The 27,037-nt window shown below is 39.7% G+C and overlaps 1 protein-coding gene across 3 annotated transcripts in view; it reads left to right on the top strand.

Moving 5' to 3' along the window:
• The window catches only part of sphkap (SPHK1 interactor, AKAP domain containing), a 109,658-nt gene that overhangs the window by 62,721 nt on the left and 19,900 nt on the right, over positions 1-27,037 (top strand). For 2 of the 3 annotated variants that reach the window (XM_065960678.1, XM_065960679.1), the window contains exons 3-4: positions 19,206-19,308; positions 20,536-20,646. In XM_065960678.1, the coding sequence (XP_065816750.1) occupies positions 19,206-19,308; positions 20,536-20,646 (214 nt within the window). Of the gene's footprint in view, positions 1-16,561; positions 16,920-19,205; positions 19,309-20,535; positions 20,647-27,037 lie in introns of those variants that run through there. The other variant, XM_020641731.2, reaches the window with a different exon arrangement.

Here is a 27,037-nt window from a genome sequence, read left to right as displayed (position 1 = left end):
ATTCAAGATTATTCAAAAAAAATGGTTCAAACAAAGTCTGACAGAAAACGCAGCAGTACAGTGACAGGGCTCTCAAGTGAATTTAGTTAAACAGTGTGCAGGAAGTGCCAGCTCAGTGCACCAGTTGACGAAGATAAACTGTTAGCTCAGAGCCCGCAGCCTCTCCCACAGTCGGCTCATTCATGACCTTCAAAATGATTGCTGATTAGGGGCACTCTTTCGCCTCCAGCCAGGAGAGAAAGAGAGCAGGGGAGAGAAGGGGGTGGGGGGGCTCCTATCTAAACAGCAGTGTGTACAGTGAGTATTTTCATTTAGTGTTTGCAGTCTTTACACTGAGCTGAGCACACATACTGCTGATAGAAAAGCATCAGTCACTCCGCTAAAGTGTTTCTTCAGCAAACAAGGACAGTTTCAGTGTCAGGGTTTTCTCACAGCTCATGACCAGCTGATGCTGTTTAAGTAGATGGCAGCTATCAGAATGGACACCATGGCTGGCATGGATGAGGGATCGGTTTGGACCTGAGGAGAACACATCATTTTGTTACTCTTGAGGCATCATTAAAATTCTTTTTTTTCCCTGATTATTTCATTAAAATTCATTTAAATCAACTGATATAGTGTAGATAAAGAGGGGATGTTTTGGAGGAAACCGACCCCAAAATATTTTAACTACTTCATGATTTTGCCGTTGATGTGTTAGCTTAAACATTACTGCCACATGGATAATGATGAATGCCAATTAGAAGATCATTAATTTGTAAAACCAAGTATCCAATAAAGGTGTTGCCACTTGATGGTTTGCATCAGCCATTCAAAATGACCATAGTGCATCTTCAGAGATATTCACTTGGTGTTAGAAGGATTTTGTTGGTATGAAATTATCTTCTTGACTCAATTGCTGCTGCAGGTTAGCCGCTTTTTAAAATGTCATTTTTTGGATACAAGGTTGAAATATGTCCAGCTGGAAATTGGGAAGAAAGATGATTTTTGTGGTTTGCTTGTGTTTTGCACAAAAACATTCCACGCAAGTCCAATTACCTCTAAATGAACTCACTGAACAGATGGACATATAGAGACACAGCCTTACATTCTGGCACCTGGCAACAGCACAGTGTTATCCACAATCCCATGTGTGTTCCATGGCACCCATCAAGCTTTGTTTCCACCTGAGTTATTCAGGGATTCTCACTTATATAGTGTAGGTGGTCCTCTGGTTGAGTTATATATTTTGAAATGTCTGATGATTTATGTGAAGGCCATTTGGACCAGCAGTAGCAGACACATGCTGGTGTCGGGTTAAAAACATTTGCACAGATTTAGAGCTTGATTTTGTTCCAGAGGTGACTGGACTTGGTTGAAGATCTTGAAGACGTTTCACCTCTCCTCCTAAAGGCTTCTTTAGTTCTAAACTTACTTGTGGAAGGAGCTAGAAATTAAGGTTGCATGTTCCAAGGTGGGAATGGGGCTTCAGGAGTTTTGGGAGAGAATTCAAAACAGCGTTGTAGGTTGATAAAAGATGGTGCCTCAAACCCCCAACCAAGGTTAAGGGATGGTTTTTCCATCTTCACATAGATGGCTTCTTTAAGTTTGAGTTGAGCCCGGTTGCCTGTTGATCAAGCTTCAAATTTACCATGACCTGGATGCCAGAGAAGCTACACAGACATTTGCAGAGATTCCAGTAATTATTGTAGGAAATGGGCTAAACCAATATGTGCACTTGGTACATTGTACAAAATACTGACAGTCAGAATAGTTTTTTTCTTCATCTCAATTATTTCCTCTTACACTCGCTTAGCTACTTTTATTTTCAATAGACCTGGGCAACCTTTCATTTAGCAAGAATGAATCGTTTGGGAGCATAAAAACAGCTGATCACTGATGCTCACTATGTTTTTAATCTTTATGTTTGAGATTCAAGATGTGAAAAAAACTGCAGCAGAATGAATGTTATCATTATAATAATAATGAAAGCCCGCCGAAGTTTACCTTTGTGTCACTTCTGTGGCTGGGATGAGAATATTGTATATGCAATAACTGTTTACTGAGACATGAAAGCACATTACCCAGCTGTGTCAGATGGGAAAAATAGAAGGATTCAAAAAAAAAAAAAAAAAACCAAGGGGCAAAAACAAATGGAGCCTAGCAGAGAGTGTGGACGTGTGATGAGGCAGTGAGGAGGGCGACAAAAAGAGAAAATGAGTCAGCGGCGGCAGCTTTCACTCCCTCGCTCTCTAAGGACAGATGTTACTCTAAGATTAATAATCCCACTCAGAGTTTATTCATCTGTTATCCCCACCCTCACCAGGTGATTTCATGCCTTCTGAGCAGCCAGAAAGGCCCCCTTTTTATTGCAGCCGCCATGTCCGGCCTGTCACAGATTTTGATGAATGATGCTGATAAACCAGGCTTGTGGGACGGCTAAATTTAGCCCGCTGAAAAACAAGCATTGATCACACTGTTTACGCCCCTCCCTAACCATTCATAGCTTTTTTCAATTCTTCATGAATTTTTTAAGCAGTCGTAATTCCATTCATATAACCGGTTGCGACACATTGTTCTGCACAAAAGACAGCAGTTACCAGTTATTACAGCCTCCCCCATTCACCGTGGTCTTAATTGATTGCAGATTTGATCGGCTGTGATGAATAATAGATCAGTTTCCATTGACGTCTGAAGGTGGAGTAATGTGTCCTTTCTCAGTCCAGAAGTAATAGAGTTGGCCTTAGAAATAAGTCATGGCGTCATGATATTGATCTACTGGAGGTCAATTACTAGCCTGTGAGTGGTTGGTCAAATTTCAGGTGTTCAACTATGTGTGTGTCCACTCTATGTGAACGTGTGTGTGTGTGTGTGTGTGTGTGTGTGTGTGTGCTTCTAACAAAGCTAAGAGGTTTTGCTGTCCCCAGCGAAGTGCTTGAAACGCTGACAAATAGCTGTGACTCTTGTGACATTTTTAGCTCAAGCAACACGTTTTGGGTTTTTGCCATTAGCCTTTTTTCATTTTCAGTTTGGAAAGTCTTTTATCTAGGACGCCCAAATTGACAGCTAAAACAGCATTGCATTCTGGTGCTATTTTTACTCAGTGCCTTCTAGAGAAGTTGAGCTGCAATTTAACATCAGTGCTAAGGCCATCTGTATCAATCAAAGGAACATATTTAGTATTTGTATTATAGTATTATATTTAGATATTACACAGTGATGAGAGGTATAGAGGAAAATAGATATTGTATAAGAACACCTCAAATTGTAATACCTCTGATGTGCTTTGCGTACATTTTAGACAATGTAAGTCCAAGAATAAGAGTCTCCAGCTATGCTGTAGCATTTTGAGGCTGTCCTGTAACACAGCACCGCTCAGAACTGAATGCTGAACTCAGCGTTCTAATGTTTTCACAACGGCAATTTTAAACATGTTGATATTTAGCAGATGTTATGTTTACCATCTTCACAATATTATTTTAGAATGTTAGCATGTTGCGTTTAGCAATTAGCACAAGCTATAAAGCGTTTATATCCTAAGAAGGAGAAGTGGCTACTAATTCAGATTTTGTGTCATCTCAAAGAAGTTTTAGCGGCATCAATGATAGCCTTTAATATTGAGACAAAGTATTACTATTCCTGGAGCAATAGGACCTTTATTGGCCACATAAGAGACCTAGTTCTCCACTGTTATCTTCATCAGTGCCACATTTCCCTCATGTTTAGCAGCTGACGTTGTACAAGCTCTTAATTAGGTAAATGCTGCATTCTTTCTTTCACTGTGCTTATTAAAAACTAGCTCAGACGGCATGGTTAACATTTTAAAGAGAGCCCTTTGTCTCTCAATAATGCTCAGTGCTGTTACAGTGCAAAGCACTCCATAATTGCGGCATGCCATCGACCTTCACTGAGCCCCTTGCCAGTAAGACGCAATAATTGAATTGTGGAGTCAAAGCACCTGGTAGTTAATTTGTTCTACATGTTAATTGTGAATGTTAATTAAGTTCTCTCTTGATGTTGGCAGTGTTTCCTCTTCTGTTTGTATACAGCCAACGACTTCTGATGCAAGCCGTTTGTGCCTTACAGGAAAGTTAGACAAATAATGACCAAACAGATTTGGAACCTTTCAAAAATGTAAAACAAAGAAAGATGTCTTTACCTAATTTCCCCTTTAAAGGTTTGAGTTTGAGTGGTGTTTGGATTGTTATCTGTTTGAGATAATAAAATGGATTAATTAAAACAAAAATAATTTGATTATTACATAATCTATATTGTTTATTAATTGTATTTGTTTGCCAAAATGTGTCGTGGTATTTCAGCAGGGTGAAGCCTGGCACAGACTGGCGGATAATCGGGCCGATTCACCCTTCCCAAAAGTCGCTGGGGTGTTTTACAGACAAACACGTTTGATATTTAGGATTTTTAATCTTGATGATTACGTCATCAAAGGGTCTGACGGAAGTCGTGTGTGACTACAGTAATGTTGAGGGACAAGGGAGGACAGTTCCGTGTCTCCCAAGACATTTCTTCACACAAATATTTTTAAAACGTTTTTTTTTTTTTTTTGTCCTCTCTGCAAAAGCATTAGAATCACAACTCATTGTTTACATGAGGTCGTGCGTTCCTTCGCCGGGCACATACAATCCTGTAGTACTGTATGTGATGTGCCTTTATATTTATATCTTGCAGTGTGTGCATTATTGAGATTATGGAGAAGAATATCTGTTGAGATTCTCCATGTGTGTGTTGCTACCTGATTACAAAATCAGGAAAGATTCTAAAACTCCTGTAGTGTGAGCCAGACTTAAGAGTTGTTTTGATAAATATGAATGTGTAGCCTACACCCAAAAAGTGCTCACAAGCGCACACTTAGAAATGGAAAAAGTTAAGTCAATTTAAATATTCTTTTCAAGCTTTGCCTGACAAATAAGGAGGCGATTATAACAAACATACACATATTACATTGTTACATTGCATATATAACATACAATTTGCATAATATGAAAAGTGGAAGGAACATTTTTTTCTCAGGTTTTTAGAGATAAAATCAACAAAAAGCCTCAATCGTATCAATGCTGATTCATGTACCAAACACCATACATTATTGGAACCAATGAATCACTAAAATGAAAGGTGTAAAACTAGTGTGTACTTAAAGTGTGCACTCATCTTTTCTGAACCTATTTTTGTACCACAAGATTAAGTAATCAACAAACAAAAAAAGTCAGAAGGCCATTTCTCCACCATGTGGGGGAGATTAGGGTGGACAGACACTAATCAACTGCCAAGGGAGCTCAAGGTGATGGATGGAGAGACTGATGCATCCAGAGTAGGAGAAGTGAGAAAGAGTGGGACAGGGGGCTTTGATAGGGGAAGAAAAAGAGGGAGAGCTACTCAGGTAGAGAGGAGGAGAGATTATCGTGAATGTTTCGGAAATCAATTCAACCTTCTTCTCAGGTTTTCAATGAGCTTTGCAGCTTAGCAGTCTGACAGGGAAGTCTTGGACTTGTTGTGAAATACTAAACAACAAGTCGGCATAATATCACCCTTCACATTACGCTCATGTTTGCCTCCAGGGCTATATCAAGGTCAGGTGAAGGAGCTTTTCCATATGAAATCCTTGAAAACGTATTACATTATTACCCAGAAGTCCTTTCACTGACTTGGCGTGAATATGGCCTCCACCTGCGTCTGGCCCAAAACCTGCCGACCTCCTCTCAGCAGCAGACCGGAACCACAATCTGTCATCCCCACCAACTCCTACTGTAGAACTGTACAGGTCTGTGCAGCTATCGTCACCTCTCCTGCCATCCTCCATCTCTCACCAGAATCCATCAACCCCGCCCACAACCTTCACTGTGCTAGCTCCAGCACCCTGTCCTCAAACTCTCCATCCATCCCCATCATCATGTCACCCTAACACTATTTACCATACAGCCTCCACCGTCTGTCATGACCTCCATTATTAACCTTTTCAGCAGTGAGCGTAAGGTTCACATTAGAATTATCATGATCCTTACACAACTAAGAAAGTGGAGGCATGTTTATTTCAGTTACATTTTGATCACTATAAGATGAACAGGAAGGAGGATGCCAGTAGCCTAGTGGTTAGCGTGTGCGCCCCATGTACAGAGGCTAAAGTCCTCAAAAGCGAGCGGCCCAAAGAAGACAGGTCTTCAGTAATAAGAATTAATAAGAATAAAGCCAGTTAGCCCATCTCTGTACAGTTTGATAGAATGGCTGAGGCTAAGAGGAAGAGGACAGTGATGCCAGAAGAGAAGAAGAGAGAGTGACAGAGCAAGAAGCGAAGTTGAACATCCCTGCCTATAATATTCTTAACAGATTGCGACGTAATGTTTGGTGACGTTATCGGTGACGTTATCTGTGTCATCGTTCTCTCAGGTTTTTCAGCTTTACAGAGTGCAGAAAGTCTTCTGACCCAAGTTATCAGATTTTCTAAGGCCTATGAATAAATAAATAAAGACCCATCTTACGCCAATAAGTTGACTCTTCACTTGTCATCTTCAGGATAGCTTTATACATTTGAAACCTTAAAAACCATATCAGCTAGCATCATTTATTATCCTCTCCAATGTTACTATTTAGCCACAGCCCATGTACAGATGACTACACATACATGAAATCCACATGCAAACAATTTGCAATAAAAACAGGTTGCAGTCATATTTGTGCAAAATCCCTAGAGACCATCAGAGGGCACCAATGTGCACCATATCAAATCCCTACCTATTGTTGCTTTAAGTAACATAATAAAGCCAGGAACATACATGAAATGTTTTGTGTTTTAATAAGCTTAATTTATGTGCAGATGCAAGTTTTGCTTTGGAAACGCTCAGTGGAAACAACAAATCATCAATGGTAAAAACAACCTGCATGCTCGTTTAAAATGAATTTTACCTTGGTCAGAAATAGTTATGCCCCAATTGGCACTGTAAAAGTCCCATTTGCAAATAACTTGATCTACATTTACAACACACAAGTATTTGGATGTATCATAAATCACAACATTTACAGACAAGAACAAAAAAGTAAAAAAAAAAACAGCTCCACACAGAGAAAGGTTATACGTCATCTATGCCCAATTACACGCCATGCATGCTCCAGAACATTGCCTACTCTGTTCACACATGGACTCACTTGGACATCACATGGACATGGTAATAGGAGGTGGCAGAGTAAAGCCCGGTTTTACTGACTCAAACATTTGTGTTCTCATATGCTCTCTGGGTTAAAATAGGCTGGTGCTCAGGTCTGTAGACATTTTCTTAAAGAAAAACTTACAGTTAATCCTAAAATCCTGCAGAGATGAAACCAGTCGGCTGTATCAGTATTCATATTCAACCACATGAACACAGAAAAACAGTCTGCAGGTAGGCTATATCTCTAGGGACATTCATTATGATGATCCAGCCTGTGAAAAAGTTTTCTTTCAGTTCAGAGGAGGAAGCATTCTCTGTAGCTCAAGAAATGCTGGCAACTGAATGTATCCAAAAAGGATTGGAAAAAATATGTCAGCATGAAATTGAAAGTAATATCAGATTTGATGTGCATGCTGGGGGAACCAAAGGTAAATGAATCAAAAATATATTGAATTATACAGAGAAAACAGTTTCTCCAGTATATTGTGGTCCTCTTGTTTTATTACTGTGAAGAGAGTCAAAACTCTATTAATAAGAGCTGTCATCGAAACGCAAAGCAACGAATATCCATCATTAACCTCCTCATGCGATTGTAATGATCAGGTCACATAATCACATGTTTCCATTATGATGAGAGCACAGGTGGAAAGGAAGATAGATGGAAAGGTTAAATAAAAATAAATCTGGAATAGTGAGCGGGGGCTGTGATTACACTGATTAACAAGGCCATTAGCTCTAATTGCTTCCAAGAACTGACTACAGAATCTTCTTTGTGAGCCTTGTTTACAGGGACCTTGCTGTGTCCAGTAGACATAAAAGTATGTATCTCAAGTGTTAGAGTTTTTAGAGTAAAATATGTTAAATTGGTTGGAACCATTGCAAATCTATATTAAATGGTATTTGTGCACCATTAGCAAAAATGTAGTTTAAAATAGTTCTATTTAGGCAGCAAAATCGACTTGGGTTAGTCGTAGTTTGGGTTCTAATTAGTGATACATAAATGTTTGGAAAATGTTCTAACGGACAGTTGGAAATTACAAAAAAGAGTGCCCTCCATTGCAGTTTGTTCCAATACAGGCTGCAAAGAGAAAGACAAATTCATAATAAGTAGTACGCAGGAACTGTACACAGCAGTCATTTGTCTGTGTTAAAACTTTGGTGTGAACGCTCACCTGCTGTTATAATGTCATACTGCTGCATTCAAGGTTAAAATTCATATTAATAAATGGAATCTGACAAATTGTATAGATTCTCCTGCCTACTTGTTAATCATAAACTGAAAAAAAATATGGATACCTCAATCCAAGAGGGATTAGGTCCTACTTCAAAGTAAAAGCTGTTCAATAACTAATTAACTACAGATACTGACATTTACATCAATCAATACCTAGCTAACAAGTCCACTTAGAAGTGTAATGATTGATAAGGTCATTGCAAAGATTCTGCAAGAACATACATCCCAGTTTCATAACGTTGCATACATATGAAACAACAATAGGAATGAGGTCACTTGAATGGTTAGTTTAGCTTTTAGCTAAAGGAAGCTAACCAGTAACAGATATGATTCTTAACCTTGACATATGGCCTGACATCTCACCATTTGTATTATCCTTTGTCTCTTTCAGTTACTTTCTAGTTGGGAAGCTAAGACAATATTTTGTCAGATTCGACAGTTTACAATGATTTACAACCTGAAACAGCGGTTGAAGATTCTCCTTTGGATAACAACATTTGAGATTGACCTTAGAGGTAGATTGTCGTGCATGCAGACAACTGCAATAAAAAAAGAAATGAAAGGGGGAAAAATACACTTTCCAATGTCTTTATTTAGCTAGAACATTTACAGCTATTTAACTTCTCACTACTACTCTTATATAAATGTGTGTGGGTTAATCCCTTGTCCTCCCCCCATCTTTTCCAAACTTCCTGACTGAGGCAAATTGTGGCTTAATATAAAAACCAGTTGATGCTTCTCTTAATACCTGCCAGGAGACAGGATTGTCTCTCCCATCCGATAATGTAACATTTCATTGGTTTCATCCTCATGCACAATACCTTTCAGACTGCAGTCACTTTGGAATTTCAATGTGTTGAATTTGACCTCAGTCACTCTGCAGAGTTGATTTGCAAAGTTTGTTGAATTGACTGACAGCTTATCCATCAATGTGATTTATACAAAATAAAGAGATTATAGCCTTATTCAGACCGCCGTTTCAAGCCGCAATATTTACGCCCCTGTGACATTTCACATTTAATCTGAATGTCTTAGAGGTGTAATGGGGGGACAAAGTGATCCCCCCTCTGTACCTTTTTCAGAGGAAGTAACAGAAGCGTTACAGAGGTGAGACGGGATCAGCTGAGCCAACAGGGGAGTGAAGCGCTGTGTGTGTGAATGTCTGACCTGGTGTGTATGTGGAGCTCCCGTCTTGCTGTGCTTCCGAAACACAGAAACAAGCCGAATTATCGCAGAATCAGTATGAATGTACAAAGACAAGATGTTGTCTGAGCTTAGTTACTACACTTAGCAGAAAAAAAGCAGTTTGAGCAGGGCTAATATCTCAGATTAACACATTATTAAATCTAAAACTATTCTTAAATATTTCAACGTTAAACTTTGATTTTTTTAACATAATCCTGCGTTTCTCTATGGGGAACCAGGCTTGTTGATTTATTTTCTGGGATGCATCTGAGCTTTTTGTGATCGATACTTCAAAGGTGAGTTGCAACGACTCTTCACTTGAACTTTTGGTAGAATTACATGCCATTGCCAAGCGTCAGTATGTAATTCTATTTATAAACGACCTGTTTACTGACTGAACCTTCACAGCGAACTCATGACGCCCTGAGGATGAGCTCGACCTTCTCACACTCCTTATGTCCCATAATTAGCATTTCACACATTTTCAAATCTTCTCCTCTGCATCCCTTCTTTTTTTTTTTTTTACATCTCACATAATATTTTTGTAGTTTTGTAGTCAGTACGAGTTTAAAAATATCCCCAATGAGACGGTTTGTTTGACAGCGAGGGAGCCAAAACTCCAGCTGATTCTCTCTTCATCTGAGTTTTCAGAAGCTGATGAGAGCAGTCTCGCTTTTATCTCCTCTTTAGTTGTCCTTCTATCTTTTATTTTAAGAATGTGTGAAGTGGATTAGTCGCCCTTCCCTGCCCCCCCTACTTACCCCACCCCCCACCCCCTCTCTGAATGTCTTTGGATTAAGATGTGTGGAGGGCAACTAAAAAGATGACGAAAAGAGAGATGAAAAAAAAGAGGAGGAAAAAAAAGAAGAAAATGATTAGAAGAGAGAGGAAGAGACTGATAACATTAAAATGAGAAGAAAGTTGAAGAAGAGCAAAAGAGGGAAAAACCCTGCAAAAGTATAGGAAAATAAAGGATTTAGTTTGAGTATTGGGGGGATCAGAATCAACATTAGTGAAGTTTGACTCCCCTCAGTGTTTGGTATTCAACATTTGTGCAGCTTTGTGTGCAACAGTCTGTGTTGTGTTTTGCTTGGTTGGCTGTTGCTTGGTTGTTTATTATCCGTTTGTTGGCTCCTTTGAAAAAAAAAAAAACACATAAAAAGCTGACTCTGTGTTGCTATGCAACTGTTTGAAACACTTTTCTGATCAGTTTGAAGCCCTGCGATCTTTTTGTTGGAATGATCTAATTTAGAGATCTTCAAAACCATCAGCACACTTGCATGCTGAGTGTGATGCTGAATTCACGAGTGTCACGCAGAGCTGAGAGCAGACTCTTTCTTTACAGTTAGAAATAAAAGGATGAAGAAGTTATTGCTTTACTGGGAACTCTTGTGTAGGCTGCTCAGGAGTGTTGTTTGCCATCTGAACACCTGTTAGTGGTGACTCTACATAATAACCCCATTAACACCTGGCATTAAGAAGCTGTCTGTCTCTGAATACATTATCTAGATAATGAAAAACACATTCATACCAGGTGTAAATATAGAGGCTGCTGGATCAGGTATCATAACTGGGATGACTCGTTCCATATAAAGATCACACTTTAGCTCTAATTGAGGCCATTGATTCAGACTGTACAATTAGAAAACACTCACAAAAGTTAATGTTGTCCAATAACCTCTGAAGACAAAAGAGTCAACTCAAATAGGCACACAATGATGGGTATGAAGGAAAAAGAATGTCCTAATAAGGAGAATCTTTCACATCTTTCACACAAACGCTGCTTATTGCCACACAGCTCAAACCACCAGGCCAGTCTAAGGTACAAGTATATGTATACTATAGCATATATAAGTATAGTTGGAAGCAGACTCCTGTAATAATGCCCTTACAAAGGGATCTTCAGATGCTGTAAGATTAACAAGAACACGCACTCAGTCATAGACTGTATATACATGGATGTAGACCGAGTGGCATCACCCATTGGTTTCTGAAGTATACATCTGAAGCCCATCAGTGGTAGTGATGTGAAAACCAGTTATTTTCAGTGTACTGAATCAGTAGAATCAGTTCAGTAAAGTGATTCGTTCAAATGATTCGTTCACCGAATCGTTCAGTACTTCTCTGCAGCTCTGTCTGTGAATCAGAATTTAATAAACTGAAACACGGCCGAACGTTTAGTTCTGCTCGCGATCGTACTGAGAACAGCCGGTGGTGAATAATAAACCAATGAGCTGAGAATTTAGTTGGATAAAGCCACAGTTTGCAAACTGAAAGCTGCTAAAACAATCACATTTATTTTCCCCGACCGTTCTGTTTAGTACGTTCAGTACACAAATCACTCACTGACTGTCTGACTGAGAGGGAGAGAGAGGAGGCGGAGCTCTCGTTTAGTTCGTTCACTGAACGAACTGAACGAGAGCTCCGACGTGAATCACTGAACGAACTGAGAGGAAGAGCGGAGCTCTCGTTCAGTTCGTTCACTGAACGTACTGAGAGGGAGAGAGAGACTCAGAGCTCCCGTTCAGAATCAGTACACACAATTCGTTCGTTTTGAACGAATCGTTCATGACCAACACAAAGAGTTTGAGCTAAGGTGGACCTTAAGCCGCCTGAAAAAACAACTACAACAGGTGTGTCTTTAAGTCTGTTCCACCATGCCTCTTATTATGAATTACTCTTATCCTTCATTAAATCAAAACAGATGAGTTATACAAAAAAATCCACCCAGGTACAGTGTGTGCCGATAAAGTATCGATACAGATACAGTATGTAGGGGACTTCAGGGTCTTTTGGAGCCGCCCTCAGGTGGACACTCAAGGAACTGCAGTTTCTTCCACTTCTGCATTGACTTCATTTATCAATATCCAGTTTGCCGCTTGCATCTGACCCATTTATTTCTTCTTTTTGAAGATTAACATCACCCCTGGTTCCAATGAAAAAGCTGATAAAGGGAATTTGAATTTTGGTTAAATGAAGATCCATTGCATACAAAACTTTGAGTCACATATTTATTTTCCTTTACAAAAAGAAAACACTTTCAGATTTTTCATCAATGGTTAAAAGCTAACATGCTATAGACTACTTACAACACTGTTGCATGCTGTTTTATATAACTACTAAGCATCCACCCTGTTCCTTTTCATTGTAGTGATGTTTGATGACGATCTCTGTAGACTCATTTACCCACTCTTTAGCTACTGCCTCTTACAAGACATGTAAAAACTTACAAATTAAAAAGGAATTTACAGACTGACATTATGTGTTGAATAAAGCCAAAAACATCTGAAGCTGTTATGAACTACTGACCATGTCATGTATACAAAAATGCAAACTCATTGGAGGGTTCTAGCACTCTATACATACACAGTATATCTGCATTACATTCACTCACATAGGTTTCTAAACACGTATGGCAAAATTAGTCAGCAGTGTTCCAGTAACTTACCAAACAATTACAAATGAACAGCAGTGATCGAACATTCAACAGGGTGCCTAAAAAAACACATGTAAGTACATATTGTGAGACACATGTTCGCTACAATTTAGCCCTGACAGATAGTCTATGTTTTAACAAAAAATGTCCACTGCAGATCACCGTATTAATTGTATTGCCTCATACTGAGGGAGAACATTGGCTTTTCATCTTTAGGTTTCTCCCTCAAAAAAAGAAGAGAAATACAGACCCAGTTATCACTCATCATATCAGTATTAGAAACAGCTTGGTTTTCATCGCATGTTTTAACTGTACAATGAATATAAATGTAACATCTTCAAGCAATTATTATTACACAAAAATGTTTAACCTGTCAAATAGGATATAAATCAATACATCTTCCTTTACAAAAGTCTTTCGTTGTGGTGATGCTGTATTTTTTTTTAGCTCTTAACTGTGATCCTACATCTATATTTACACAGTGTAGTCGGTAGACGGGGGGATTGTGGTGATATTCTACATGGGTCACCTTCTGAGGTCACTAAGCAGCGAAATCTGAGGGATGATGTGGGAGTTTTTCTTCTGCCAAAAACCAAAATGCTGCTCCGATTTTTCATACTCCTTCCTGTCTCAGAAATTATATTCTGACTTCATCAATATTTCAGCCAGAAACAAAAACCAGATTGATTCAAATCAGCGGCCTAACCCTCATACAGTATTACTTAACCATCATTTTAAAAGATCTGAAATAAAACATTTGCAAAACATTTGACCTCTTTCTAATAGAAAGGTCAGGTTCACCATACCCTGTAAAAAATATTGTCCATTTATTTATTCCTGACTGCTTCTATTCAAAACAGATTATTTTTTTATACATCACTAGATATTACTTTTTGCTATAAGATTTTTTTTTTTTACCTGAATTATTTGGAAAATGTCCTCATTGTCTCTCTATAAATGTGGACAGTTCAGTGCGCACAGAAGCATGTTATGTCTTTTATACACAGTTGTTTACTGGCTGATACATACAGCTCACCAATGTTGTCGTACTTCAGGTGGTTTTTACAGCTTTTATTCTCCAACAGCGATTAAAAGAGGGTGATAGAAGATATCTCCATATCCATCTCGTCTGAAAAAGGTTCTCAGATTTAGAGCAGCTTCTGAGAAATATTGGGGAAAAAAAGTGGATGATTCAGTGTGTTACATACTGTGTTTTCTCTTTCTTGTGCTTACACAATAAGTCTGTCTGTTGTTAGTCCAAGGCTTTTTACCCCTTGCTGATATAAGTCATTCTTTGTTCCTTTGCTGTCTGTAGCTGTAAGGTATCACACATTTTACCTTTTAAGACATTAAAACTATACAGGGATACATTTTTCTTCTCTAGTGCCTGGTTGTAGTAATTATTCTAGGAAATATCGAGCTGGAAAAAAACAATTTTCCTCAGCTGAGAAGCATAAAATGATAGTAGAGCACATTCCCACAGAGGGCATTAACAGCTGTTTAGTATGTTATATTAATGGGAAAGGTATCAGGGATTTCTTTAGATGTTTGATATTTTATCAGGCATCAAGCCACTGTTTTTTTTGCAAATGGGAGTGTTCCTGTTTGGAGCACTTGTACACAGAGACCGCCCTGCAGAAAATGGGTCTTGATATCCCTGAATTGTAGAATAATAATAAATGCTATCTAGGGGAGGGACAAACATTATAGCTGATTATGACATGTAAAAATCTATCTGCTGTTAATAATAATAATAATAATAACTTTATTTATATAGCACCTTTTAAAAACACAGGTTTACAAAGTGCTTTGACAAACAGCAAGAACAAAGCAAACTAAACACAGAAAAACATTAACAACAGTAAGAACATAACAGATGCAAAATACCAAAAATAATTAAAAACAATTCAACAGAAAAGAACCCAAAGTGCACGATACACAACCAGACATGTATAACCCGACCATCACAAGAACCATCATAAGAACCCAGGAACACAAGAACCCAACAACATGAGCTGAGACCAAGAGGACCAAAGATTTAAAAAGATGTAAGAAACTAAGAGATAAAAGCAAATAAAAAGCAATGAGAAGGTAAGCGCAGTAAAGGAAATAAAAACAAGTGGTTAAAGGATCAAAAAACCCAAAACTATAATATTAATAAAAATAAAAATTAACTATAAATACGAAACATAAATAGACAAAGTAAGTAAGATAAGAAATTACCAAGTTAAAACACAAGAGGAGATTAAGATATGAGCATAAATACGAGATAAGACCATAAATAAAAGACAGTAAGAAGTAGAAGAAGATAAAAATAGTAAAACCAGTAAGAGAAGACATTAAGAAAACGACATCACATAAAAGCAAGTCTGTAAAAGTATGTTTTAAGAAGGGATTTAAAGGCATGCTGAAAATGGGCATTCCTCTCTGCAGAAATCATCCTTTCAGCAAAGAGAAGACATTCACAAAAAAACACTCTCTCTCTCTCTCTCCCTCTCTCTCTCTCTCTCTCTCTCTCTCTCTCTCTCTCTCTCTCTCTCTCTCTCTCTTTTACACACACAAACACCCACACACAAACAGATCATCTCACCAGGACCCCTACTATCTCTGAATATCCATCATTTTATCCCCAGCACTTCATTCCACGACACAGTCTCACTGGAATGATACAGAATCGAGGGTCACGGCTCCTCTTACCCCCTGCTGATTTTGTGCTGACCCCTCTAATGGCCCATAGAGCACAAATTTAGCCTAACCATCAGATACAGACAATGTAGATATTGCTCTAAAGGCTCTCATATCGCTGCTGAGTTGATGGAGATGGAGATGGAGATGGTGTGTGTGTGTGTGTGTGTGTGTGTGTGTGTGTGTGTGTGTGTGTGTGTGTGTGTGTGTGTGTGTGTGTGTGTGTGTGTGTGTGTGTGTGTGTGTGTGTGTGTGTGTGTGTGTGTGTGTGTGTGTGTGTGTGTGTGTGTGTGTGTGTGTGTGTGTGTGTGTGTGTGTGGAAGGAAAATATTGTCTGTTATGTCATTATCTGGTATCAATCCTGTTAAACTCTCAGTATGGGTTGTGAGTGTCCTGCAGTGTGGATCTGTACACATTATCTTTATATCCTCACTTTTTTTATGTCAACTCGACATAAACTTTGAATCCTTAGTGACTGTTTGGCTATTGGCTAGCGTGTATAAGTGTATCCCCTATGCCTTGGTCACGTAGATACAGCAACAGCAGAGGAAGGTCAACTCACATGTTATAACAAGCTAAGAGGGAAAGCACCTGCCTGAAAAACGAGAGAAACACTGGAAGTGAGTTATGCATCTAGCCTTAATATCTGAATAGGTTGGAATTGTTTCCTTTGACTTCCACGCCAATATGTCTAATCAATACATGAACACTTGTTCAGTTTATCTTAACCAACCTTTGTAAGTCGTTTACTGCTGTTCATACGATAGATTGAAAGTAAAACAACAACGTTTGTGTTCGTTTTTCTTGTTTGTACACATGCATGTGCGTCGAGGTGCGCGCGCAATGGGTATATCTGTGTCCTTGCCTACGTCGTGCAGCTCATTACGTTTGATCCACGCGGGGCTCCTGAGCCTGCACTCGGCACTTGGCGAACGGACGCGCAGGGCACGAAGAGGACTTCGCTGCTGCTGCAACTGCTGCTGTTTGGGTTTTTTTTCAGGTTTCGGATCGTCACTCTCCTCTCTCAGTCACGGTGAAACAGTCCTGGATTTCTTCAGTGCTCAGTTTGGGATGCGCATCTGGACCGAAGAGTGGCCCGGGGACAATTACGCGTCGAGGCGCTGCGCTGTACCTCTCCCTGCTCCCCCTGCCCCCACACCGGAATAATCGCAACGTTTTAGGATAGTTTGTCTATTTTTGACGGAATGGCAGGCGCAAAGTGCCTTCTGAAAACACCAAGGTAAGAGGTTTACGCGTATTATCATGGGATATAAAAGAGACACAACATCGATGAGCATAGGCGCATATTACCAAACAAAAACAGAATGTCTCATTCCGTACATAAATCATATACGTGATTTTCAGAGTACTTCGTCATGGTATTGTTGCATATTTGTTGCAAGGAGCAACATTTTACACAAGGAGTTGCTGTTATTGGTGTGAAAACAGTTTATTTCGACACAAGCAGTCAAATCATTGGAGTTTAGTGTGCATGCATTTAATATTGTTTTGAATCGAAGCGTAGTGATTATTTTCACAGGATAAAGTGTGTCAATGTGTGTTTTAGCATTGTAAAAAAAGCGCACTAAAATCCACGCAGAGTGGTGCAGTAAAGCCGCTTTCACAGTCGACTGTCAGCGCTCGTGCAGTAAACAAGATGTCTCAGCTTGGCTGACAGACATGTGTGCCATTAAAAAGTGCTTTAAGCAGTCTCTTTGAAAAATGAAATGCTTTATTTTCCCACTTTAGTATATTTCTTAAAAATCTTCGTACAGTAATCTTTTTTTCCTCCGTGATAATTGACAAAACTAGAGCTTTCATCAAAGGTTTCTGCAGTCTTCAGGACTTAAACTTGCTTAATTGATAATTTTGCGCAGCTGAACGATTACTAAAGCAATGAATTCCGAAGGCTACCGCCTGAAGTTGCCTGATTGTTCACTATTCCACTTGCCTTCAAGTCTGGCGAAAGCCTCAACCACACAATCTACTACAGTGAATTACAACTGCAGACCGGGGGCCGTCCTTGAAAGCCAGACATTTCAGGGGTTAATTGTGCCCTCTCATCTGGGGGGATGCCTGCTGGATACCTGGCGCCCCGGAGCACGAGAGCGCACCAATCTGTCAATCATCGGTGTGTCGTGATGGAAAAACGCAAAGATTAAAAAAAGGAGGTCGTGCGTGACAAATCTATCCCGCTGGTCATTTTCAGATGTCTGAGAAAATTACTCAACATTTGCATGAAGACCATGAACGCACACGGTCCATGGAGCTTCTGTTTTACAGGGTTTTTTTTCACCTCATTTTTTACAGTGTCGTTCAATTCCAATTTTCTGCATGGATCCAACATATTCACTGCAGAATCGTGTGTGTGTGTGTGTGTGTGTGTGTGTGTGTGTGTGTGTGTGTGTGTTGAATGGATGTTTTGATGTGTGCCTGCAGACAGCAGCAGCCTATTTAAAGCACATCATATCCACTTATCTCCACTGCATCATTTTTTTTTGTACATCTAACTATTCACACTACAAACTGATTCTTCCTGTGACACCCATTATTAACATCGTGCACGTTCATTAACTGCAAATAGATCTCATGTGATCCCTCAGGGCTGTCAGAATAAAAACAGCTGCTCCTATTTAAATATGCATCCCAAGCGCCTTTATTTTGTAAATTGATCCTCATTAATGCCATTCCAGATAAGCTTCGATTTGGCTTATCTCAGTGAAAGCATGCATACAGGATAATGACGCCTTCCTTGGATTTTTGAGTTTGTAGTGTTCTGTTTAGGCTCACTGTAGTCTGACCCACATTCCCATCACTTTAGATTGTTACCTTTTGGCTAGTGTGCAATTTGAGGGTCACATGTTGTTTATCCCTGTGTGTCCTGCTGCCAAAGTCAAATTTCATGATTTGAAAAATTAGCCATGAACCTTGGACATTTGATGCTAAAATGCATATACAGTAGAAGGCACATGTGTGATAATTTGTTGTACAGAGAGACTGGCCAAGGGGCATTTCCTAAAAACTTAATCTCATAATGGGCCAAAATAGCAGTTCAAGAGTTTAAACTTTACAGAAATCCCTAAAGAAACTTTGCTACATTGGTTCCTTGTGAATAATAACGTGATTAAAAGTTCTTGACATTAAATGACCAACAAAAATAACTCTTTGCATCCAATTAATGCTGAAGAGGTCGCTTTGGCTGCCCATGAACTGGTACATGCATTTTCTTAATTGCAAACTGTGGCATAAGAAGCCGCTCTGACCTTGCCATGCTTTCATGGTAATAACTCAACTCAGCTTATCCAAATGATTATGCTATCTGACAATGGCTGTCCAGTGCATTTTATTGGAATAGTGCCACAGCTGTATAGTTTGAACAAATGTGACAGGCGATATGGCTTCTCCAGTCAGCGCAGAGATAAAACATCCAAACTGATCCATGAGTTTTTTATAGATCAGGGAGATGTTGAGCCATTGACGAAAACTTGCTCTGACAAAGTCAACTCTGTGCCCTCTTTCCTTGTAGTAACTTCCAGTCGTCTGCCATGTTTGAAGGCTCGGAGTCTGTTGACTTGGAGGGAGGCAGCACAGAGAGCACCCTGGCCTCGTCCATCAGCGCCTGCAAGAAGGTAAAAACACAGAGGAGAAACCGTCTATCCGCCTGTATGTGTGTCTCCGGGTGTGTGTTTGTGTGTATTGTGCGACCTCTTGTCAACTGCCTCTTCTTTTCGTCTTTTTCTCTTTTTATGTGCACCTGTCCATCATATCTGTCTCCACCTGTCATCTGTTTGTGTGATTCCAGCAGGGCAGTGCAGTGATTTTCATTTCCTCCTCCGGGGTGCCTGTGACACCCAGGGGTGGTTTAATAAGAGGAACAGCCAGGCCCTCAGGTCAGCCCAGTAGATTTATCATCTCTCAGCATCGAAGAGACAGGAGGGGAATTCGTACAGCTCTGTGGGCTGAGGTGGAGCCTAGATTGAATTTCTTTTAAAAAAAATATGTGTTTGTGTTTCCCTTTCTGTGTATGTGTGTGTATCACCACACACAGGGTTTGCTTCTAACTAGCTTATTGCTTATATTCTTAACGGATTTCCCCGACACTTTCCTGTTAGGTGAAGTCTTTGTTATATATAGTGTCTGTGCTCTACTGACCTGTGCCTGCAGCCTTCGCTTGAATCAGCTGAGTCTATGTCACCTTTACCTGGCTGAAGGCCTTGCACAGATGGCCTTTTCCTCAGGGTGCAGGCATGAGGGGGCATAATGTGTCACTAAAAATACACAGTGAGAACTGACTCCCAGTATCTGTCTTATGTCAGAGGATTGAAGTACAATTCTGATAAAAGCATGAACATTCAATCATCATCACACCATGTTTTTGCCTGCTTCTTTAATTAATTAATGAATTAAAGTACAGTTTTTGAGATATGATATGAATACCTTTTGTTCAAACTTCAGGACTGTGATTGGTGCTGGAATCTGGAAGGGAATCTGTGATTTCTCACTTGTTAATTAATTGGCCTTCTAATTTAGTGCTTATTAAAACAGCAAAGTCAAAAGGTCATGACAAACGAGTGACATCAGTCAGTGGTACAAAGACAGCTCTATAACTGTAGGTCATTAAAGTGTCCCTTCAGGGGGTAGACAATAACTGATATACCGTGTACAGTCTCCTTAGCTAACGGATTATTGATCCGGTGTCACGGACACTTATCCTGAAATGAAGGTCCTTGGGAAAGGTCAACACAGAGGAAGGGGGATGAAAGTCAAGGGGTGACTAAGTCAGAGTCTGCGGGTGTCTGTCTTTTGTGATTTTTGGTGCTGCTGTACCTGAAGAAGGGTTTATCTGTGTTCTGCAGGTGCTGTGCAGCAACAGCGTGCTGGACTCGCCCGAGTATTGGCTGAGGAACGAGAAAGCTCTGTGCAGACTGGGCCTGCTGGACGACGACGCAGAGGGCAGCTGCACCATGGTGAGTAGCACGCTGTGGATGATGAAACACAAATAACCTGGACCAAGTCTTCAGGCTAAAGTTTTTGAAGCTGAAGGAAGCAAGTTTGTGGCCTTACATGACAGCGAGCTCACAGCTGAACTCTCTCTTTTTAGTCTGCCTCCTCTGTGTTGATTGTGGGCATGGAGATGGTGGAAAAAGTGTTTACATGGCAATTTTCTGGTGTTCACCTACTGCTTTGTAGTAAGCAGTTCTTGTTGTCAAGGTTTGATTTGTCAAATCTTTTGTTACTGTAAGATAACATATGGTGATTCAGGTAAATGCAATGAATGCATTACTCATGATTCAGTAAGATATTGTTCTTTTTTACCGTTGCCCTAAAAGACTTGCAGTGAAGTTTAAATTTCACTCTTTTATCATTCATTGTATCCTCTCGAGACATTATTTTAATGAGTTGGTATACTGGCTGAGAGCCAGGAATGAATGAATGAAAGGAAGGATTTGGCATGTATTTGGGGGGTACTTGAAAAATAGTTCAAATGTATTTATTTATCTCAAATTGACTTTTAGGGCATTGCAGCAGATTTTCTTTGAGTAGATATTTCAACAGTAAGAATCGCAGCAAGATTGTTAAAAGCTCAAATTGCATTAGAGGAAAAATATATATTTATGCGTTTTCATTTCTGCTCTATCACAAACCCTCAGTAGTTGACTCTTTCTTTGGATTAACAGGACAACCCTCTTGCTCGACTAAAGTTTATAATTTGCAACAGGACATGTTCAGGCTGTCCTTGGATTCTGTTCAGTACACTTAGCAGAAAAGGAAATCTTGAAACGCCATGGCAAAAATGATGAATGTTATTTGGGTTGCTTAAAGAGACAGATTGTTTCAGATATTCTGATGAGACCACCACAGAGCTTTTGCCTATTGTTTCAGATATTCTGATGAGACCACCACAGAGCTTTTGCCTATTGTCTTATTTCTGCATATTGTAATATAGTTACAGTGTAGTTTAAGTCACAGACTTGATGATGGCGGATTCTCACAATTTACGATAACTCCACTCATTTTCAGCATCTTTTAACATCTCTTTTTCACTGATGTTGTCATTGATTATGTCATTTGCATGGCCTATTGAATGTTTTAAGTCGTGGAAATCAATGACAACATGCTAATTGGATTATAAAAAACACAGTCAGGCATGGTGTTGGGACTAAAAAGAAGGGTAACACCATTCAAATACTGGAAACAGAATGTGTTTGGATTACTAGGGACATTGTTGGGGGTTTAAGCAAGCAAGGGTGTGAGATTGTAAAAAAAAAACAAAAAAAAACACATCTTCAGAGGAAGCAAACAGGAAAAAAAAGCTTTTAGCTGCAGAGGACGCACATTCTTAATCCCCTCTGTCACCCAATTCTGATGTGTCACCTTTGATCACTCATTCAGTTGAAATTGCAAGTTGAGCATGAATTGCATTCAGGATTTACGTCTGTCAGCGGCTCAAAGGCAGGCTTTTGTTGGGAGGGAAAACAGGTACCGTACTTGATTCTTAGAGTGCATTAAGTCCATTTTACCACCGGCATTGAGTTCTGTAAATAGCTTCAACACTGCATGAATATCCACAGCTGTATCTCTTACTTCCCTCTTTATACATTTGGACACTGAACTGCACAATACTTGAGCCATGACCTAGAAATGACCTGTACCTCACATCTGCGATATACCTTAAAATCTGGTGTATAAGACTCACTTTTACTGCAGGAAACTTGACGTGGTCGACGGACCAATCCGGCAGCACAACTTTTTAACAGCCTACTACCTCATTAGGTCATAATCATGCATTTTATGAAAGTGGTGGTATACTGTTAAATGAATAAAGCTTGTTGAGAGTTGGTTTGGTTGAAAAGACCCCTCTTTCAAAGACAACAAGTGAACAGTGCGGGTGGGAAGCGTAGATCTGTAAATTATTCATGGGCTGTTTGTAGGAACATGACATCAACGCTACCGTAGGCTCAGAGCCCAACCACTGTACCAGTAGCTAGGATTGTAAACTCCACATGACAAAAACAGATTGCATTATAAATGAGCTTCACAGCAGCACAACAACTGCATGCTGTGGACTTTACTTGACCCAATGGAAATCATCACATGTTACAGTGATTTGAATGGCAGTGAGGCCAGTCTTGCAGATATGGATAATCTCTTTGAGGAAACACAAGTGACATGTTAGCAGTGCGGCTTTAAAGATAGCAATCACTCAAATTACTTGAATCTGAAGCATAAGGTTACGGTCCCCTTGGGATCAATTTAAGCAACCATCAATAAGTCAAATTTTAATTGAATTTGCCAAATAAAAACAAAATGTATCATCCTCTCACAAGCCTCAGCTGGTTGAGTTTGGTGATGATTTGAAGTTAGCATTCTACTGTGCTAAACTTGGATTGTGAACATGAGTAACATTGAACAGCTAAATATTCACAATAGAATTGAAGTGATGAGGATCAACTGATCATCACATTTAAATACATTTAGCTCAAATTGATTGAAAAGTTAACTCATGCCTTTGTATTGCCCCCCGGGGACAAATGCAGTTTTCTGAATTGAATTGATTATAATCCATGTATAAATCAGGTCTAGCCCATGGTGCAGTGATGGTGCCCTTGACAAAATAGTTTTGGAAGGGGGGGGCAGTTTGTACGAGGTGAGACACAAGCTCTGGCATCAACGTGGCTTAGTCTCAGCAAAGGACAATGATGTATCTATAAAAGTTGAAGGGCATGTCAGATGTATGGAGAGAAGACGTAAAGCATGCTATGGGGGAGCTTGTTTCTACTGTTCCCCAACCAAATGTCCTCTTAATGTAGCAAGGAAACCTTTAACGGGGGTTTTATATTTTCCGCCATGTTTTGACCTGAAATCGAATGTGTAATCGTCATTCCAAAAAGGGGAAACCGGAAAAGAACAAGGATTTCTCATGGCTGTCGCTCAACACTCGTAAAACTGTTACTTCTAATCTAGAATAATGTCTGATAAAAAGTTGAAAATGTCAATGGCGTTGTCAGCCCTTGGTCCTTTATTAGTGGAACAAGAATGGAAGAGGCGCTTCCGTATTTCTTCTCGTGCACTGGTTCTCCTGTTTCGCTTAGCTGAACAGCCAATCAGAGAGATTCGTACCCCAAACCGCGACGGCTCACGCCGATTCAACATGTGGAATTGGCCAAAAAAATCCAACTGGGGTCGACAGGTAGCAATGGAGCTGGACACACCGCAAAAACTAGGGGGGCATCTCTTACTGTCGTCTTATACAAAGTAAATATTACCACAGTAGGTGTTTTGAACTTTTTTTTTTTTTTCCTCCATTTTTTTCTTCCTGAAAAATGTCTCAAGTGTTTGGTAATCATTGCCAAGGTAACAGGGATAACAGTAATTTAGCAAAGAGCATCGTTCTCACACACTCATGTCACACCTTGTAAGTGCGAGGAGACGTGTGCTGAATTGAATGTCCCTCAAAACCCCCAGACAGCAGCTGTGTTATGTAGGACAAGATGCACACAGGAATCAAACACATTGATGAGAGTTATATCAGAGGGATTTTATTTTCAGAATAATTATACATTTAATGCAGCATATCACGGATCGTTGAAGGTTAAACAGCCTGCACATTGGAACAACATGCCCTGTTGATCATCTGATAGAATTCCAGGAAGATTTACTCATTGCAACACAAACACATTCATATTTTTTACTTGAAAATCTGATTAAAATGACTGCCAAGTAGAAAACAAAGACATCACCTGTTCCTTCCTTGTTTGAGCAGAACAATCCGTTTCTCCTCGAGCTCCTACCTGAATCTGTGATTATGCAAACAGTTCTATCCTCATTGTTCTCTTGTGAATAGAAAAAAAAAACCATCTCATCCTCACTGTTTAGTTTAAATGAGACAATGGCTGTTTATTTTCTTCACTCTTGTCTGTTTTCTAAGACTCAGGAAGCACTTTTATGTGAGTGCAAACAGATGCAGCCAATCCGCTTACAGCGTCACTCTCTGCCTCTGAAGTGACAGATTACTCATCTGACTCTCGATTCTCTGTTTGGCTCTTCCACGCTTTCCCGTGGCCAATCAATCAAGCGAGCAGAAGCTTATGATTAATGACACTTGGTGGGAAATAAATTCTGAACTGGGAGATAGAAAGGAGGCAAGAGTGTTGAAAACAGAACAGGGGGAAAGATGTGTGAACAATGCATGCCGGTCGAAACAGACGGCGAACAATGTCCACCAAAATATCCACACGATCAATGGACCCTTTAATAGAGCAAAGTCAAACTCGAGGACAATGAAGACACATTTGATTTGTTTTGTTCTTGTTGGATTTGATTCACAAAAGCTAAAATAGTGAAGTATTTCATGAAGTTTAGGGGGGCAAACTCTGATTACACTGGAAATGAACTTTACTGAGATCTATGTATTACGAATCTATTAATGACATTTACAAAAATAGGTCTATTATGTTTGGTTTTCTAAGATGATTAAATTTATGAGTTTAAAAAATCTGAGTTTGGGAACAGGCTAAAATGAACTGTAAGAGCTAAATAAAAGATAAAAACATAACATTTGCTGTATCTGGCTCTGTCAAGCACCTCTGGCTGAATCGTGTTGGCACCTTTGATTACTCACCCATGTTTTAATGCATGAAGTCACACAGAAGTGTCATGCTGCCGTGATAGTCACACCGCATTTCTTGACAGCCCTCAAGATATTTTGACAGGGTGAGTATTTTGAAAAAGAAGGCAAATCCAATGTTGTTGCGCATCTTATTTACATGTTGAATTTCCTGTTCCACTTATCAATGTGTTTATCAGAGCACATTACACTCTTGCATGAAATAAAAAAAATGTTCCTGAAAAGGTGAAGAGCAAAAGGCCAGAGTCTAGAAATAAACTCCATCCTAGCAGTTGCTGAATTTTTCAAATGTAGAATCCCCATGTTCATTATTCTTGCTATGTCTTCCTGCTTTGAACATTTACACCCCAGAGGAGATTGATCTATTCATCACCCAATTCAAACACTTCACACTGAGGTCGTGTGTAGTGTCCTGAGCTGTCCCCTTTAGGGCCTGGAGCGAAGGGAGAACAGAATAAATACATGGTACAGCACAGTGGATATTAAACCAGAGACATTGCATTTGCACAAGTATAACTAACCATTGGGTGGCTGTGACTCAGTGGTAGAGGCAGTCGTCTCTAAAACGCAAGGTCAGGGTTTGATTGCCAGCTCCTGCAGACACATGTCAGATGCAAGACATTTAAGTCTTGTTGCCCCCACTGCCTATTCAACAGTATAAATTGTGTATGAATGGAATAAGTTAATATTGATGGACACATTAAACGGCAACCTCTGCCATCAATGTGTGAATAAAGCCCCATTTTCACCAAGCAGTCCGGTTTGGTTCAGTACAGTTCGGTACAGTTCGGTATGGTAAACCCTGAACTTACTTGTGTTTCCACAACCTTACCCTTATTTGGTAAGCGGAGTGTAAGCTGGTTGACAATAGTCGCGTCAGCTAAGAAATAGTGTGACATCATAGCAGCCCAACACAGTGTAGCCCGCTATTAATTAAGTTCAACGAAGAATAAGAACGGGACAGAGTTGGATCGGTACCCTTGACATCCCAACAGAAGGGTACCAAAAAAGTAGGAAGGTACTGATCCCTCATTTTGGTACCATTCCCAACTTTTGACAGTGGAAACACCAATAAATGGGTACCGTACCGAACCAAACTGAACCGGACTGCTTGGTGGAAACAGGGCTTAAGAGTGAATGGGTACAGTAGGTGGGGCCTGCAGTGTAAAAGTGCTTTGAGTACAAGACTAGAGCGCTACACAAGCTCAATTTTTCCATTTACTTTAACAAATTACCAGACAGGTGTGACAGGCCAAAGTGAGTGACACGCCCCCTGGCACCCAACACGAGAATTTTTCATTGAAATGTATGGTCTTGGTATTGTTCTTGTCTCGATCCCTAAATGTCTTGGTCTTGTCTGAGTCTCGGAGCACTCTGGTGTTGGATATGTCTTGGTCTCAGTTAGTGTGGTCTTGACTACAGCACTAATTTCTACTAATGCTGCTGTCATTTGCAGAATTGAACACTGACTGTCCGTTTACTGTCCAACTGGCTGAAGTTTGATTGTTGTTGAAAATGATGTGATGTGATTGGTGAACATGACCTCTGGAGTCCTATTCATAGATTTTCAGAGGTTTAGGAGGTTTCAAGAGCACATAGTTTTCTCTGGAAAAAGGGACATTTGTTGCACTAAAAAGTGTGACATCCAATCAGGATTTGTTAGAATGTGTATAAAAGCAAGTGTTCATGAAATTTGCTTTCTCATCAAGTGTTAAGTTTCCCTTTAAACA

Source organism: Labrus bergylta, chromosome 11 (assembly GCF_963930695.1).
Source record: "Labrus bergylta chromosome 11, fLabBer1.1, whole genome shotgun sequence".
NCBI classification, from domain to species: Eukaryota; Metazoa; Chordata; class Actinopteri; order Labriformes; family Labridae; genus Labrus; species Labrus bergylta.
Note: the sequence above shows the minus strand (reverse complement) of the source record. Positions and strands in the feature narration are given on the sequence as shown.